The 18,989-nt window shown below is 47.2% G+C and overlaps 1 protein-coding gene across 1 annotated transcript; it reads right to left on the reverse strand.

Moving 5' to 3' along the window:
- Nucleotides 1–16,685: 16,685 nt before the first annotated feature.
- SOX3 (SRY-box transcription factor 3) lies at nt 16,686–18,739 on the reverse strand. The gene is given in 2 exon segments (XM_037003609.2): nt 16,686–18,706; nt 18,709–18,739. Coding segments are annotated over 2 exon segments (1,341 nt in total). The 3' UTR covers nt 16,686–17,396.
- Between the last annotated feature and the right edge of the window lie 250 nt (nt 18,740–18,989).

An 18,989-nucleotide genomic window follows, 5' to 3' on the forward strand; every position in this document is an offset into this window, starting at 1 on the left:
TTGTATTTCTTCCTGCCAACATATGGATGAGATGTCCAGGGACGTTTTGGGGTCAGTCTCATTCCTAACTGAGAGTAAGCATGCCAAGAAAGCAGTTGACAACAACACTGGAGAATTTAATATCAGCTCTCAGTTGTGTGGAGAACAACATCTGGGCAAAATGGTCTTAATTCTTTTGATTTATGCTGGACAACATTATCATGTTATATATGGTTATATGGATTACATTAATCATAATACAAGGTTATGTAAATGGTGACACCGTTTTGAAGCAAAGATTAGAAGTCACTGTTGCCAAATGCAAATGTACTTAGAGACACAGTGAGCTGTTGAACTCAGGACCAGTGTTCCATGGTCATTACATTTCTGTATGTATGCACAGTGGTGTTTCTTGAGCACCTACTGTGCATACATATTTGTATTTTTAAATAAATTTTGAAATCTATATAGATATTCACTTTCATGAATGAATGAATATATCTCAAAATAAATTCTGAAGAATGTTTTGTTTTTTCCAAAGGAAAAGGAGGAAAAAGGAAGTGGTGCTTCTCACTCTCGATGAAATGTTGGTATTCCCTATCAGAGTTCCCTTCAGTCACTAACAAAGATATGTGATGTATTTCTTTGAGGATTAGTTTTTAAACTCATGTTTAGCACGGTATGGAGGCAAGGACTCAGCTGGCAGTCAAAAGCCCTAAATCCTAGTTCAGGCTTCACCACCAGCTCCTGGTGTGACCTTGATGAAATCCCTTCCCCTTGCTGGGCTTGCATTTCCCATCTGCAGGAAGAGGGGTTTGGACTAGAATATGACCTTTCTGGCCCTTCCACAGAATTCTGTGAATGCATGTGTGTCTTTTTATTTATCTACTTCAGGGAATAAAATTGCTTTATTGCTCAGTGTATATACCCCAGACTCTTACACTTAAGTTCTGCACAACTAAAGAACACTTTCCTATATGTTCAGATAACAAGTAAAAGAGTAGACGGAATGTTCCACGGTCAATTACATGGTCAGTGAATCACAGAGTAGAGGCTCTTGGAGTTTGGCTGCTTCTGGTAGATTCAAAGGATGTTGCTGAGAAACAACAGTTCTAGCAAGTAGTTTCCCTATGTGCTGAAACCTGGAGGGTGTTGCTCATATTTGGGACCAAAAATATTGTAGATTGTTCAATTTAACAGCCACTGTGGAAATCAGAGTCAGGGATTCCATGGACTTTCTATATTTTAAAATCATTGTCTGTGACAGGCAAGCATGTCTGGCATGATTGCAGGCTGTCCCTGAGCTCTTAGGAAACTGCTCTTAGGACGGCAGTGACACTGAGCTCGGTGGCTGTGGGGGGTTGCTTAGAGGCTGGCCTGCTGGTAGAGCTCTCATTCTTGCTGGCTGTTTTCTAGGAGCTCTCTAGGGTCTAGGTCTAACTATGTAAGAAGGTGACTCTCCTTCCTTTTTGAATCCTTCCCTGAAAAGAACTTCCAAGAGTACCCCAGCCTCTCCCAGGAGCCTGGCCCAGTGGTGTGTGGCCCTCACTGTCACAGTCACTTCTTTTTAGATTCGACACAATTCCTTTGGGGTAGCATTCAAGCTGAAATTCTGTGTCCTGGGTCAAAGAGCCTAAGGGTCCAATGTTCTGGTGACTTAACTTCAGTATGGGCAGAGACTTTGTTATGGATATGAGAGGAATAAGGTCTACATGACATTCCAGGAATCAACTGGGTGTAAGTTCGCAGGTAGCTTATATAAATGCACAGAACTGGAAAGTGAACCTTACTAGAAATCAGTGTTTCTTTCACTCCATTGTCCAAATGGGGGAAATAAAAATATATGGAGGTGCTTAGTCAGTGACCAGAGCTAGCTTTCTTTAATTCTGAGTGTCAATTCCAGTGTCAATATATATCCCATATATATATCCACTACATATGGTAAGTATCTATCCCACATATATAATTATATATGTAAAATTGTGCTAAACTACCCATACAGAATGACAGGTGGGATGGCTATGTTGGATGACAGAATCAGGACATGGCAATGAAAGTTGGACTGAGTAGCTAAATTAAATAATAGGACATGTAAGGTGAGTCAACAGTGCAATGTACCTGTCCACGGGCTTCTGGGCTACGGATGGGGAACTTGCTGTCTGGAATGCGGAAGTGAGTTCTGCACTGCTCTGCACTAGTCAAACCCTAACCAGGGGGACTAATGTGTTCAGTTCTGGCTGCTACACTGGGCTGATGGATATTGTAAGATGTATGCAAATGTTTTTGAAGAGAGATATGAGAGTGCTAAAGAATTCCTAGAACCATCCAAGTAGGAACAAATTGAGAGAAGTGAGATTGTCCTGGAGATGAACAGCTTTAGAGCACAGGGCTGCCCTAGAACAAATGGGAAGTAAATACTGCAAGTCCCAACTAGAGGAATGGATAGAAGTTGTAATACAGAATTGTAAACAACAGTTTCCTAAATAGGGGATGGTTGCTCTACATAGCAGTGATTTGTTCATCTCTGGAAGTATTCAAGCTGGCCATCCGTTTGGCTGGAATGCTAAAGAGGAGATTCTAGTGTCATATGGATGTGACCCTGAGATCATGGCACATGACATAACAATCCTCAACATATGGAAATAGTAGAGTATCTCCCCTAGAGCATTCATATAATTCTATAGATCTATAAATATATAGCTATACAGATATATAGATGTATAGATACATATCTCAGGTGTGAGATTCAGTAGAAAATATGGCAAACTTGGGCAGGGTTCATCTTCTACCAGAAAGGACAGACATTCTGTGACAGTCCCAGATCCAAAGAACGTGGAGTGGTCCTGACTAAGGTGACACGGTCATCCTTAGTCAAGATAGCAAGTGCAGTCCTGTGCAGTGCCCTCTTGGGGGTAGCTCGCCTCCTAGTTGGCTGTGCTCTTTCAGAGTCTAGGCCCTTCCATCCTTCTTAAATGAGCTGCAATTGAAGTGCTGACAAGCTTGAAGAAAGTGATCAAAAGACGGTTGAAACCTACTGTCGACAAGAATGTTCTTATGTGTGGCTGAGTTGAGGGACATCTGAGAGTTCAGACATCAGGAATTAGTCTGAATCAACAAGTTCCAATCCTGGGGAGACTGCCTTTCAACTTCATTTGTCCCTGAGAAATGTCCATCAAAGACTTGCTATAGTTCTGTGTCTTGTCCTGCAAACCAGTGCTCGTCCAGGCATGGTAGTGCTCAGTTGCTCATTAATGGATATATTATTTAACTAGAAATAGTCATTTATGCAAATGACATATGATCCTCTAATGTCTGGGGATGACTTTAAAAATTTTTCCATATTGCTAGGACCTTTCTTTCCTATCTCTCCCATCCATTTTCATTCCAGTTGAATTATTTTTCAGTGGACATGTGTTTACAATAAAAACAAAAAAGGGTGCTGTGTAAGAATGGTGAAATTGGGTTTTTTTCAGACAAGGGTGGTATGTAGCATTTTTTTCAGACTGCAGTAAAGTTGTGGAACAATGGTTGATCTATTGAGACTGAAGTAGAGCTAGTCTTTTCAGTCTCTATTTTTGGTTTGCTTCTTACTCTGCTGGCTTAAATTGGTCTTAAAGGTATGAATAGCATGGGGTCTAACTATATCTGGAATATGGCAGAAAGTGGGCTGAAAAAAAACCAAGTGTCTCATCATTCTGTAGTGATAGCACTTGATGAGTGAGCCAGCCACTGTGGCTTTCAAACACTTAGACCTGCAGGGAGCCTGAGAGAACATCTCGTCCTACGCCTCATTGTACTCCACAGGCCCAGAACAGAACCGACTAAGCTAGGTTCACAAGGGCTAATGGAGGACAGATCTCAAGTTGCCCCGGGGCCTGCTAAGTACTTTTTCCACTACACCTTGAACACCCCACCCCCATACAAGGAAATCACTCATTTGCAATACAGCAGGCCAATGACTGTCAAGATTTGTGGTTTGATAATAACAGCCATTGCTCCTTGAGTACTTTAGGTATGTTTTCTCATTTATTGGGTCGTAATATGTAATGAGGAATCTGACTCCATTTTTTGATGTTTGACTACTGACAGCTAGCTAGCTTTTAAGCCTCATCCTCTTCCCATTGTTCCCCACAGCTGGGCAAGCCAGTTAGAAAGCGTGGATGCCCCCTCCTTTAGCGGTGGCAGGAGATTCAAACCGTGCAAGCCCTGCCCACCTGTGGGAACCTCACCTCCACCTACCCCCTACTCAAGGGAAAACCCTGCCCAGTCTCCTTCCCTTGCTCCCTCAGGCCATCCGTGGACCAGCTTGGGAAGCCTGCCCTGCTCTCCGCAGAAAGAGCCCATTATGTACCTAATAAAACTTGTCACATCCTTGTGGTGTGTGTTTGACATTATCCATCTTGACACTGGAACCAAATTTGGGGTGGATGGCCACAAAGGGACCCTGAGGGATATGCTGTATAATCAACATTTTACAGATGAGGAAACGGAGGACTAGAAAGGTTAAAGTAGCGTGCAGGGGCCACAAAAAGGCTGACAAAGTTATTGTCAGAAATACCAGTTATTTTTATTATTTCAGAAGCTACTCCTGAAAATCAATATACTGCTAAGATTTTTATTCAGACCTAAGAATAGTCTATGGCTAGTGCATACTATTGAAATGCAAGCAAAGGATCTTAGATTAATTTTTGACTTCTTGTTAAAGTTCTAACCCAAGGTTGCATAGCCAGTAAGTGATGGAGCTGGGATTGAAAAACCCAGGCACTGGACTCTGGAATCTATTCTCTAAACATCTCAGACTGAGATCTGTGTGATTGTAAAGCCTGTGCTCTTTCCACTGCAGCAGGAAAGTAAAACTGGGTCACATGAAGCTGTAGAAGGACTATGATAATGATGATGATCATAATAATAAATAACAGGCATTGTGCTAAGTTCTTAACTGAAAATTTATTACTGAATTCTATAAAGGCAATGGCATTATTATCTCCACAGAGAAGTAAATTGGAGAAACAGAGAGGTTAGGCAACCTGCACAAGATCACCCAGCTAGTAAGCAGAGTAGCTGGCTTAGAAACCTCCATGTGTTGATGTATTAGAGGTCATAGTGCAATGTTCGGTTGGAATGTGGGTGTTTTTTATCCTCCCAGGTCTGCAATGATAAATGTAATATTTTACATGTATTGAGTGATGAGCCCTTTATATGCATCGTCCTATTTAAACTTCAAGCAATGCTATAATGTAAGTACTACTTTTTTATCCATTTTACAGAAGAGCCACTTGAGTCTCAGGGAAGTTAACAAAACATGTTCAAGAAAATCTAACCAACAGAGAGACCTTGGGAGGAGCTAGTCCATCTGATGATAATGACAGGCTCTGGAAGCCCTGCATGCTGGCTTTGTAGTATGAGCCCCAGTTCTCTTCTCTGCCCGCTGAAGGCACAGACTAGCTCGCAGGGACCCAGCCATATCTTAGGATGTTAAAGCGCGACCAACAGCCCTGCCGCGGCCCTCCTCCCATCAGCACCTCATGAGCTGTTGCCGCGTCCTCCTCCTCAGCACCTCCTGTCAGATTCCTCATTCTTGCTGATGTCGGGGACTGGACTGTCACTGGAACTGCCATTGCTGCTGTAGCTACTCAGGCAGCACATGCTGCAAGTCCGTGTTATCTCTGGACAGCTCTTTTTGGTATGTCAGGGATTTATTCGGTAGAAGAGGAGGAGCGAAAGGAGAACCTTCTGCTGCAGCCCGTACTTTTCTCCTGAATATCGTGGAGTCTGCAGCCCTGGAAATGGAAATCCACATACCCAGAAAGGAGAGTGCTGTGTGGCCCTCTAGAAAATGGAGAACTCAACTACCAGGGGAGGAGCAAGAGTGGTCCCCGGGGACCCGTAAACCCCCCGCAAACAAATTCAGTTCTACAACAACCGAGAAGTGGGTGCAGTGTGTTCACATTTCTTTCCCCAAGATGAGAATGTGATTCTCACTACCTTCCCGTAAAGGTAGCTCACGTTCACACAAGCTGGAGACAGAACAAGGACTGACACGGCCCCAAAGAGGAATGGATAAGCATCACGTGCAGTGTTATTATTAAACTTGTTTTTCCCACCCTCTGATAATCATAGGATTCAAGGAGCAGATGGAAGCCTGAAAGCAGTGGAGGTACTAGGTAGCAGGAGAATGAGCCCTTGAGGTGGGGTGAGCAGGTCTGGCTAAGCTAGTTAGCTATCCCAGCCCTGCCACCAAACAGCACTGTGACCTCGGCCAAGCCCTCTCTCTACCTTTCTCTTCTCAGGGCCTCCAAGTCTTCCCTCATTTGGACTTCAGGGATCTGTGCCCTTTTACTCTTTTTTCTTTTTGCATTTCCTACAGCTCTAGCATTAATTGATTTTATCGAAGAAAATGACAGACCTTCATCCACTGTGTCATAGTATGGGCCAGGCACTGTGCAGGTTCCTCAAATAGAGCTTGGAGATCCAGGGAGACTCCTGGCTGGTTCTCAGAAGAGGCGCACCCTGAAGGATGAGGGGCAGGAAGCTAGGCCAGGTAGCGGAGGAGCATGTCCTCTGTGCTCCCATGGAAACGGAGGAATGACCAAAAAGAGCCCAGCTTGTTTCTGGGAACCTGGGGCCCATGAGACTTCTGCTATTGCTGTAGGTGGGTGTGTGCTGGCAGGAAAGGAGGCTAGAGAGCTAAGACACCAGGAACAGCCAGTGCTGGGCTGCGAATGGCTTGTCAACGAGTTTGGACTTTGTCCTGGGGACAGCACCCATTGCCAACACAGGTCTTTTACAAGGGAATCATCCAATCAGATTTGTTTTTGCGGGACGGTCACTCAGGTCTCAGTATGGAGGACGGCCTGGAGTGGAGACTCTGGGGGCCAGTTAGGGTGCTAGTGCCTGAGTTCCGACTTGTATACCAGACAAACGACAAGGGCCCTCCAGTGGGCAATGACCTCCACCCCCTGAGAGTCATGCCCTTGTGTAATCCCCTCCCCTTGTGCGCAGGCTGGACCTGGCATCTCAGTCCCAACAGGGCAAAGGTAATGGGATGTCACTTTCAAGGTTAGGTTACAGAAAGACTGTGACTTTCAAAGCCAGCTGCCATGCTGTGAGCTATGCTATGGAGAGGCCCAGATGGCAAATAACTGGATATCTGGTCAAAAATGAGCTAGGACAGAGGCCTGGCCACAGCCAATGTGGTTCTGATGTAGGCCCAGAGTTCCACGGGTGACCTTGAAGCAGATCCTACCCCAGTGGAGCCTTGCAACAACTGTGCTCCCAGCCAACACCTTGGCTGCAGCCTTGTGAGAAACCCTGAGCCAGCCAAGCCAGGCCTGGAGCCTAGCCCACAGAAATAGTGAGGTAATAAGTGTCTGTCGTTTTATACTGCTAACATGTGGGGTAATTTCATACACAACAATGGAGAAGTAATACAAGCCCCAACTAAGGCAGTGTGAATGAAGAACAGATTCTGCAAATGGTAGGCAGTTGGGTTGGAGTGTGAGGGGGAAGGAAATGTCCACGCAGACATGAGTGCTATTTAATTGAGGTGGAAAAGAGAGCAGAAGGTGTTGCTTTCGGGAGGGAAAGGATGAGTTAGTTTGGTCTGGCCAAAGGTTGGGGGCCCATGGGACACACCAGTGAACATTCAAGGTGCTGTTGGACCCAAAGATCTGAGGCTCAGGAAAACCATGTGGACTGGACTTCTGAGAGTATCAACGTAGAGGTGTTAGTAAGTGCACAGACTGAGACTAGAACGCTGGAGATATTCCACAGTTAAGAGACTGTCCTTTATCACTGGACAAATGTTGTTCTGTCTGTGTGCGTGCATGTGTGTGTGTGTGTGTGTGTGTGTTTTATATACGTATACCTTCTCCCAAGAAGTTACCTCCGATTCTAAAGTACTTTCCTTTTGCTTTGCAGCCATATTTTGGTCCCGGTGTTACCTTACTAAAGACTCCAAATTTTAGTGAATCTATCTACCTTTCAGGTTTCCCTGAGCCCTGTACAAATGGGACACATTCCAGTTGAAAGAACACTATCCAAATCAACTGTTCATTTCCACTGCTTGTGATTACTCGCAACATCTCCAGAATTCATATGTTGTTTACACACTCAGCCTAATTTATTCTTTGCAAATAGGTCATATGAAGTAACATAGCAGGAGAGCTTGTTACAGGAAGAAATACAGTACATGCAGAGTCTAGAAAATGTCAGGTTGACCCAGAGATCTTTTTTGGTGGTGGTGGGAGAGTATTTCTAGCCTGCAGAATGTAAACAGAGCCTGCAGACAGACTGAGAGACAGCTCTATCAGCTCTGATGGAGGCGTTGACACCACTGTCCTACCCAGGCTGTGAGTGCAGAAGCTTGCTACCATTCCAATCTTGCCTAACTGCTTGGGGCTTTTGACATTACAGATATCCTACTCCTGCACACAGGGACTTGAAGAAGAATCTTAAAGTTAGCAGGTGCACTAGTGGTCCTTTTCAGAACAGAGTGCACAGACTAATTTCAAACGTTTCAAATGATGTATTCGCAAATAATCAAAGGCATTTCAATTGAACAATTAGTAAAGCAACAAAGAGAATTATTTTCAAGTGAGCAATATCAGTAGATAAAACTGGCTTTTATTATGGTGCAAAACCATATTAAGTTTGGTGGACCAGTAGTTCTTTTGAACAAAAGTGATGTGCATATAAATGATTGTGATTGTGTACACAACCATATTGTACCAAGCTAAAGTCACATAAAAATTCATTCTCTTCACTTTAAAAGTTTAAAAACTTAGGCTCCTTTTCTTGTGCTCTCTGTCTCTGTTAATGCCACCTCCCTCTCTGTGCACCCCCACTCAAGGTGAAGCAGATTCCAGTCTTGATCTTACTGTTTCTCATTCTCACTGCCACTACATATATCAGATTTTTCTCTTGCCTGAAGCAAATAGCCTTTTGCCTAATATCCTTGCCTCCTGTCCCTTCTCCCTCCAATTTTTCCTTCATACTACAGTCAGCGTGATCTTTATGAAGCACTTACCAAGCTCCTTTCATGGTTCCCATTGAGTACAGGAGCAAGGTGCAACCCGTTAGCATGGCATTCAAGGCCCATGACTAGGAGCTTTTCTACTTGTCCAGCCTTATTGCCCACAACATCTCCCCGTCTTCTCTTTCTGCATCCTTGTTATTTAACCACATGAAATGCCCTGACCCCAAGATGCAGGAGTGTATCTTTTCCATGCTGTTGTATTAGCCTGAAATGTCCACCAGTTCTTCTCTTCCTCTAACAGCCCCACATGTTATGTAAGGTTCAGCTCAGATGATCTTGCCTCTAGGAAGCCCCTCTGTGGCCCTCTCAGATCCTGGCTCTAAGGTGGCATTCTGTCTCAAGACAGACACCCCTACGGATCTTTGCTCTGCAACCCTACATTATGAGCCCTGTGATGTCCTATTGTCTATAGATCCTTGCACACTTCCTGACACATAGAATGTCTTTAAAGATGATTATGGAATAAATAAATCATGGGCTTTGACAAAGCTTTTCAGACATATTCAAAAGCCCCTGATGGTTTCATATTTAAATAAAAATTAAAGCTCAGGAGATGTTTTGAATAATGTTGAGTAAGTGTTACATGTTTTATTTTTGCTCCTCAGGGATTTCTAAGATCCTCATATAAAAGCATATTAGTAAAATCTAAGAGTAAAATATATATGGTAATTTAAACTTCTGTCAAATTGTATTGACATTCCCATAGAGAATAGAGTATTTCAAAAATAAATGAGCACTTAATTACTTTTTTTTCATCAGAAATTTGTTTTCTTCATTGAAGATTTCCTTTAACACACAAAGTGCTCCCTTCTAAAATGACTTTTGAGTAGAGTTGCTACCACAAGAAGCCAGTTGGAGGTTTAACCTAGGTTTTTAGTAACTGAAAAGATTATTTTGTTTTTCTTTTGGTAATAGGTTGCTCTTTTCCATGTACTCTCCAACTGAGAAGACGTTCCTGGGTGGAGGTAGACAGAAACAGAGTAAACTTTCTTAAAGGCAGCTGGGGAGATAGTTGTAAAAATCACTGAACAGAGACCCAGAACACCCAAGCTTCAGTTCACTGACTCTGACATTAACAAGCTATGTGACCTTGGCATGTCCGTGTCCCTCTGGGTCTCAGTTTCCCTCTATATAAAATGAGGGTGCTAGACTGGATGATTTCGGATGCCTGTTCCTGCTCTAACAACTAGGTCTGGAGAATGCATTTGGGGTTGAGGTCACACCTGGTATGTACAGCAGCCCTTAGCACTGGACAGGTTGCCTCCCAAACACCTCTACAACCACCATCCACCAGGGTGTTTTGTTTTTGTTTTTTAAAAATAGCTGCTTTATTAACTTACCACTATTGATGATGACCTTGATCTTCTGGCTGAGGTAGTTATTTGTCAGGTTTCGCCACTGAAAAGTTACTCTTTTCCCGCTTTCCATACTATTCTGTTTGGAAGGTAGTCATTATGAGTTCCCTGCACTTAATGGGTGGGGAGCTATGCTCCACCTCCCTGAAGATAATACTATTTGCATAAATGATTTGGACTTCTGCACAGGAGATTTGTCTCTTCCCCTTCCCTCATTTATGTATTTATTCTGTATTTATGTCAGTATGGATGCATGGATATTTGTTGTATACTTTGGGTTATAATCCAATTCTACTTTATTCATTTTGTTGTTTAAATTGTTCCAGATTTGGTCACTGGGAGCTCTTTTAGTTGGCTCCTGTGACCCTGTGATACACCCCCATCATTGTGGTACTCCTCCCTCCCTTCCTCCCTCCCTCCCTCCGTTCCTTCCTTACATCCATCTTCTCTTTTACCCTCTTTCTTTCTCTCTTTGTTAATTTCATTTTCCCTTACTTTCTGCCATTACAGAATGCTCCAGACTTATTTTGTATACTTCTGGCCCCATTCCTAGAATCAGCCATTTTCCCAAAGAGCCCTGGTTCCTTTTGTGAAGAGTAGTATTAGAAACTAAGATCTGCATGCTGGGTGTGCTCATTGCCACTGGGGTGTTGTTGCTTCTAGGCCTTCTCACCTGTTAACAGAGCCAAGTACTATATATATGTATATTAACCTGTATATATGCACGTATTTAATTTCTTTTTGTTACAGAATAATATACCATTGTATGGATATACCACATTTCATGTATCCATTGATCAGTTAATAGACAATTAGGTTTTTTCTACTTTTTGGCTGTTATGAATAATACTGCCATGAATATTAGTATACAAATTTTGTGGAAACATATGTTTTCATTTCTCTTGGTTATTCTTAGGGGTAGAATTTCTGGGTCATATGGTAACTCAGTGTTTAACCTTTTGAAGAGCTGGTTTTCAAAGTAGATTTACCATTTTATGTTGAGCACTTTATAAGGGTTCTGATTTCTCCATATACTCAGCAACACTTGTTATTGCCTTTAAAATTATTATTATAGCCACCCTTCTTAGAGTGAACTGATATCTCATTGTGGTTTTGATTTGCATTTCTTTGATGACTAATGATGTTGAACATCTTTACATGAGTGTTGGCCTTTTGTATATTCTCATTGGAAAAATGCTTATTCAAGTCTTTTGTCCACTTTTAATTGGGCAATTTGGTTTTTTATTACTGAGTTGTAAGTCTTTATATAGTCTAGATACAAGCCCCTTGTCAGATACATGATTTGTATATATTTTCTCCTATTCTGTGGGTTATCTCTTCACTGTCTTGATAGTGTCTTTTGAGGCAAAAAAGTTTAATTTTGACAAAGCCCAATTTACCCATTTTCTCTTTTGTGTTTATGATTTTGGTGTCAGATGGTTTGTTCATTTTAATGGTGATGTCTTATTCTGCCTTCTTTCTATAAGAAAAATTGGCCTCTGCAATGAGAAACATCACTTATGTTTGTGGGAAGCACAGAATCTGACCAGAGAGCACTAGCTCCTCCCTGAAGAGTCAAGAGAAGCTGCTAAAGAAAAAGGTGGTAATTGTAACTAACACCTACTGCCTAATGGCTGTATGCCAGACACGGTACTTAGCACTCAAAGCATTTTTTTTGAATTCTCAAAATATACCAGAGACATTGTTTTTCCTAGTTGACATCTGAAGAAACTCATGTCCAGAGTAAGTGATGTCCTACAGCTGGCAAGGAATGGAGCCAAGGTGGCAAATTCAGTCTTGATTGTCACCTACTTGCATTGATCCCATTAGCTTCAAGGACCCATACTCCCATTCTTTAAACATGCAGTAAACACTGCACATATATTTTTGAGAGCCTGCCATGGAAAAGGCATTGCACTAGGTATTGGTGAACAAACCAGACACAGTCTTTGCCCTCATGGAACTTACAGACTAGGGGAGAGACACAATCACACAAATAAATGTAAAATGACACTGGGATCAGTGCTGTGAAGAAGTACTCAGTTACCAGCTTTGAGAGCGTACAGCAAGGAGCGCTGTCCCATTCTGGAGGGGGGCATGACGGAAGACTTCACAGAAGTGCCTCTGGAACTGAGAGCTTCCAGAAGCCACTGGACTATTTGAAGGAAGAGCTTGGGGAAAAAAACATTGCAGGAAAAGGCAACAGCAAGTTCAAAAGCCCTGAGGCAGGAAAGAAATGGTGTCTTTTTTTTGCCAGCAGAGTCTGTTAATTGCCAGGAATCTGCACTTGATATGCAGATTTGGGGGATTCCCACAGATGTAGAATAAATAGGTAATCTGCATAATAATTTTTATCTAAGACCATTACAGACTTTAACATTTATTTAGATATGAAACTACCAGGAACTATTTGTTTATTCAATACTTCTCAAAGGCCTCCCGGCTAGGGTTGCAGGAGGGGGAGTTGAGCCAAGAGACATGGGTAGGAGCCATATCAGGCAAAGCTTTGGAGATGGTGTATTTTTCCAAGAGCAATCAATAAGCCATGAAAAGGTCATTAAAAAGGGGGCAGTGACAATGACAGGACTAAAGAGAATAGAGTGGTGGGGAGCAAAGTGGAAGCAGGAACAGGTAGGAGGCCATGGCTGTGGTCCTAAAGATATGACCGCAGTGCAGTGGGAATGAGGATGGTAGTGATGGGGAGGAGGGACACAGCACACCGTGCTTCACTCAGCTGATAGGTGCGCCCCTACTCCCTCCTCCTCCTGGCCTGGGACCCACCCTCCCAGGAGGGCAGCGAGGGCTGCTCAGGCCCCTGGGTTTGCATGCCTTCTGGTTCCTCACTGGCCCCTGCTACCCTCAGACCAGGCTGTTCAGTTTGGCTCCCAAGGAGGTCTTTTTCTCCAGTGAGTGGCTCTGAAGAATGACGAAGCCGGCACTAATCTGATCCCACTCCTGCTTACTGAGGAGGGTGCTTGGCAGGGGGTTGCTCTGGTCTGCTCTTCCTGCTTGAGTTCCCTGTAGGCCCCAACCAGAGGAGAGCTGGAGGATTACTGCTCCTGGGGCTCCCTGCCCCCCGCCTCACCCCAAAACAAACCTGAGAAAGCTTGAACTTTCTTCTTGCACAAGGAGACACACGTTTGTATTTGTGACAGGGACAGAATATATTTTAAACTGGCCTTCTCTGGTGATAACAGGAATACAGTCTTATTAGAGAAAATTGGAAAGTATGAGAAAATATGTGGGAGACTAAGCAGTGTTCATAGCACTGCCCTGCTCTTTTGCATATTTTTCTCGTCCTATATAGTTATTTTAAAATAGGTCATACATACTGAATACACTTTTGTGTATCTTGCTTTTTTTACTTTGTGTTTTAAGCATTTCCCTGGATCATTAAAATGTCCCCACACACAATTTTTAATATCTCCAAACTAGTCTTTTTTGAAAACATTTTACATAACCTCTTCCTATTTGTTGGATGTTTGGGTTGTGCGTAACTTTAACCATTATAAAGAAGTCTGTGATGCACAAGTTAGCTTATAAATGTTGGTCTGCTTTTTGAATGCCCTCTCCCCCTTTAGAGTTCTAGAAGGGTGGTTAATGAAGGGAGTTGTATAGACAGGACAGGAAAGAAGATCTGTACGCAGGATAATTCCCACCAAAAAGTAGCTCTGCTTCTCCCAGAGGAAAACTAAAAGATGGGCTGGTCTTTTCCACTCTGAAGACCCTGTGCTCCCCACATCGCTTTACTATTTGCCAAATGGTGGCTACTAGGAGTCTGTGCCAGGAAGTACCTCGTTTTTCTAGAGACCCCACTGGATTATGGATTTGCAGGGTAGCAGGGGCTGGGATTTCATCTGTTTTGATCACCTCTGGTGGGGCAGTGAGCCCTCCAGGCCTGGGAGTCTGGTTCCTCTGAGCTTCCATAGAACCAGCCAGGCAACCTTGAGCACTGTCGCATCCTGCTTAAGGGGCCAGTTTCCTCCTCTGTAAAACAAACCAGAGGAGGAGGCAAGAGTTGGGGTTTGACCGGATTTTGTTCTTGTTGCGATGTTAAGTAGCAAAACTCTTACTTCAAATTAAATCCTACCAGAACCCCAATCTATAAAACAGATTAAGGGCATTCATCCTGGTGGAAGTGCGTAGGGAAGGGGAGGGAGAGGGAGGGCGCACTCTAGTTTGAAAACTCTGGCCTGGAGGATGGGAGTTTCTCTGCAGTTCAATTCAGTTCTCTTCCCTGTTACTGAAGTTAAAAAACAATTTATCTTTCATCTATATTTAAATCCTCCAAATGTGCTGATTGATGAAAACTTTCTCTTAAAGGCAATTTGGAAATCAAACAGAGTGGAGCACAAAGCCATGGATGTTTAGAGAGGGGGTGAGCAGTATGTGAGACCCGCTGAAGGGTGACCCTGGCACTTCGAAGAAGGCAGCAGCACAATGGATTTTTCTACAGAAGCAGTGTCAGTTTATTCCTTCGCTGGCACCGCCCCCTCAGTGGGGCGGAATTGCTTGTTTTCACCCTCCCTTTCCTGGAGTCATTTCAGACCAAACTTGAGTCCACAAATGCTAGCTATTTGAATCCAGAGTAACTGCAACAGGTATTTTGTTGAGGCCCAAACACTGAAAGATACGAACGGGGGGGTGCATATGACAGGAGAGTTTCCTCTCGCTCCTGGGACCTTGGAGCCCGGGCGCGGGATGGAGGGTCGAGCTCAGCGACCTGGCAGCTTGTGTGTGGGTTTGCTCCGATTGCAGCGGCAAAAGTCGCAGCGCCCACCAGCCAGGAGGGGCCCGAATCCGCGGCCCTGGGATGGGCAGAGGAGAGCTAGGGAGGCCGAGTTCCAGCCCAGCTCAGTCCAGACGCAGCAGGCCCGGGAAGAGCACCGAGAGGAGGGTACTGCTTGCGGTCTGTAAATCGTGGCCTGGAGCCCTCCCACCCTAGGTGGCACAGTAGGGGGTGGGGTACGCTGGGGGGAGGGGGCAATGCCAGCGTCTGCGGGGGAGGAGTGGCGCTGCCTTCCCAGGGAGACCCGACCTTTCTTGGAGAGGCGTGGTGAGCCTAGTCTCCAGGATCCGCAGTGAAGTGTAAAAAGCGGCACGACCCCCGAAGCCGCAGAAAGCCTCCACCCCTCCCCCCGAGGTCCGCCCCGGCCTGCAGGTGACTGGCTGGCCCGCACAAAGGAAGCCGGTTGGAAATGTGGAATTCGGACCAATTTACGGGAGATTCTGTCGCCCAGAGTCCCAGCAGACCTCAAGCAAAGAAACCTGTGGTCAGGAGTGGACAGGATAAAAACAGTGCACCAGGCCAAGCTTATTGGAAAGACTGAGTTTAGTTATTCTGGGATAGCGAGGTAACAGGATTAAAGGGATTAAGGAAATCACCTCAAACAGTTGAGGAGGGGGTAAAAAAACACTGGTTCTATTTGTTTTCCTCCTAGGCCCCAAACAGATACACTGGGGCCGTGTGGCCGGGCGCGAAACGAAAGGCCTTTCGGGGGACTCAGTGGAATGCCCAAGGGTCAGGGATTGGGGGAAAGTACGAGGGCGGGGGGGGGGGGGGGTGCGGTGGAGGAGGGGAAGCGGGCTAAAGGCTTCGAGTGAGAGGGAGCCTCTTCTAGAAAACAAATAGGTGGACTGGGTTGACAGGTCAAAAAGAAAAAGGCATCGGAGGAGTTCCATAGATCTTTACAAATCTAAGGTGTACTTTAAAAATCCAAATTTTCTAGCGTTGGATAGGGTTCCACCGCTTCAGCCACCACGGTTGAAATGTACTTACTTCCTCCTGCTAGGGATTCCTGTAACCATTTATTTTTAATAGGATAATTGAGATTTCCTTAGGGTTTTCGTTTTGTAAATATTTCAGCTCTGCTCAGGTGTCTCCCCGCCCCAGTGCACAAAGGTAAACGCGCCGCCTTGGGGGACAGTCTCTGAGGCCGCGGGCCGCCCCTTCCAGGCCCGCGTGGCCGCGGTGGCAGACACTCCTCCAGCGGACGATCCCCGCGATCAACAAGTGCGTGACCGCGGGCTGTTTGCCTCAGCTCGAGTGTGCCCGCTCCCAGGAAGACAAACTGCTTTCTCCTCGGAGTTTGCGTTGAAAATATTGGGAGCGGGTGTGTTTTGGATTACCAGGACTAAGCAACCATTTCAGATGACGCTCGCCTCCCGCTTGGCCCCTTCCAGTCCCCAGAACGGAACACGGTCTTGATGCCGAGTGATGATGGTGCCGCCCTCCCCGATCCTCTCCTAAACTTTCAGGCCCGCAAAATTATCAGGACTCCATTATATTGGTTATAAAATTTATTGATCTCTCATTTAGGAATTAAGAGTGAAACCTGGAAAAACCTGAAACAAAACAGCCCCTTCCCCACCACCCAAACGGAATCCGAATACATTAGCGCGTCGAAATATCAAACAGATCATGGCAGAAACCACCAACTCAACAGCCTAAATGCGGACTGGACAGAAACTGTCCCGCCGCCAAGGGCGGCGAAGCGGGATACACACGCATATACCTGGCTATAAATTAACATTGGCCTTAGCTGCCGCGCAGCTCCGCGCGGTCAGTCCCCCAAAAACCCACGAGGAAACAGATGCAACGCGACTGGGGGAGGGAGCGTTGCAGTTCTCAGGCCAGCCTCACCCGAGTACGTTTCTCCCATCCACTCACTCCTCGGCTAAGAGCAAAGTAAGGAGACGACATTTTCAAATGCAACAGAAAAACCCAGGAACCCAGGAGGAGGGGGGCTGCTTTCTCTTTGCAAACATCACAGCGATTCCCAGCCTACAAAAGGAGAGGGAGGGGCAGCAGCGAGGGGCAGGCGAGCTCTAGAAAGTCCCATTTCCGCTGCTCCGGACTTCTTTTAGCTTTTGTACAAAACCCGACAGCTACAGCAAAACTTTCTGTCCTCCCCTCATCAGTACAAGGCAACAGTCCCAGGCAAGCAAAGCTAAACAACAAGGCGTCCCAACTTGGGGGTGCGGGATGGGGTGGGGGCGGAGGGGAGGCGAGCGCGGTCTGGCGTTCAGATGTGGGTCAGCGGTACGGTTCCGTTGACGGCAGTCCCGGCGCCCTGGTAGTGTTGGTGCACGCTGTGCAGGCGGCCCCCAGGCAGCGGCGAGGCGGCGTCAGCCGCGTCCCCGCCGGGTGGCAGGTACATGCTGATCATGTCGCGCAGGTCGCCGAGGCACGCGCGCTGCGAGTGCGAAGTGATGGCGGGCGGCGGTGAGCTGGGTTCGGTCTTCACCACCGTGCCCATGGGGCCCAGGCTCATGGCAGCGGCGGCGGCGGCGGCAGCGGCGGCGGTGGCGGGCTGCTGCCCGTAGGCGGCGGCCGCGGCCGCGGCGGCCGAGGGCGCCATGCCCCCGTAGCCCGAAGCTGCGGCGGCCGCGGCGGCCGCGTTCATGTAGCTCTGGGCGCCGGGCGGCATCATGGGGCTGTACTGCAGGCCGGCCATGTCGTAGCGGTGCATCTGCGGCAGCGCGGGTGGCGGCGGCGGGCTGCTCATGGTGGCGGGCTGCGCGTAGCCCAGCTGCTCCTGCACCAGCGAGTACGCGCCGTTGGCCCAGCCGTTCACGTGTGTGTACGTGTCCAGGCGCTGGCCCACGCCCACCGGGCTGCTGGCGGCGGCGGCGGCGGCGGCGGCAGCGGCGGCCGCGGCAGCGCCGGGGGGCAGCAGGCCGCCGGGCAGCGAGTACTTGTCCTTCTTGAGTAGGGTCTTGGTCTTACGGCGCGGCCGATACTTGTAGTCCGGGTACTCCTTCATGTGCACGGCGCGCAGTCGCTTGGCCTCGTCGATGAACGGCCGCTTCTCGGCGTCGGTCAGCAGTTTCCAGTCGGCACCCAAACGCTTACTGATCTCAGAGTTGTGCATCTTGGGGTTCTCCAGGGCCATTTTGCGCCGCTGCCCGCGGGACCACACCATGAAGGCGTTCATGGGCCGCTTCACGCGGTCTTGGTCGCTGCCCCCGCCGCCGCCGCCGCCGCTCGCGCCGCCGCCACTGCCGCCGCCTGCGTTCGCGCCGCCGGCTGCGTTCGCGCTGCTCTTTCCCGCGCCGCCGGGCCCTGCGGGGCCGCCAGCACCTGCCGCCGGGGTGGGTGGCCCCACGGTATTCTTGAGCTCAGTCTCCAGCAGGCTGTACATGGCCGGGGCGGGAAGAAGGTGTGCCAGAGTGGCGGGAGGAGAAGGCGCTCCGGGGGCTGGAGCAGCCACGGTGAAAAGGCCAGGGGACTCCGTCGGAAGAACGCTTGGGGGCCGGTCGGCCGGCGAGTCGGGCGGGAAGGGCAGGCTTGCCGAAGCGCTCCGCGCCAAGTCAGCAGGAACCCCCAGGCTAGCGCACCTGATACGTTGTCTCGAGCCGGTCGCATTCGCAGTCTGGCCAGGCGCTTTCAGGGCCCCTTATATACCTGCTCGGATCCCCCGGGGTTGGGGCTCGGTCCGCCCCTCGCCACCGGGAGGCCCCGTGATTGACAGGCTCTCAGTGATGCGCCCTGGCCAATCATCATGGAGCCCCCGTTCGGCCCCGCTAGAAAAAAAAGTTCGGGGAGCCCTTTCGTTCACCCCCACGCCCTTCTTGGGCCCGGTGACGTGATGAGAGTTATTCAGGAGGCGGGAGTC

Source organism: Manis javanica, chromosome X (assembly GCF_040802235.1).
Source record: "Manis javanica isolate MJ-LG chromosome X, MJ_LKY, whole genome shotgun sequence".
In the NCBI taxonomy this organism is placed as follows: Eukaryota; Metazoa; Chordata; class Mammalia; order Pholidota; family Manidae; genus Manis; species Manis javanica.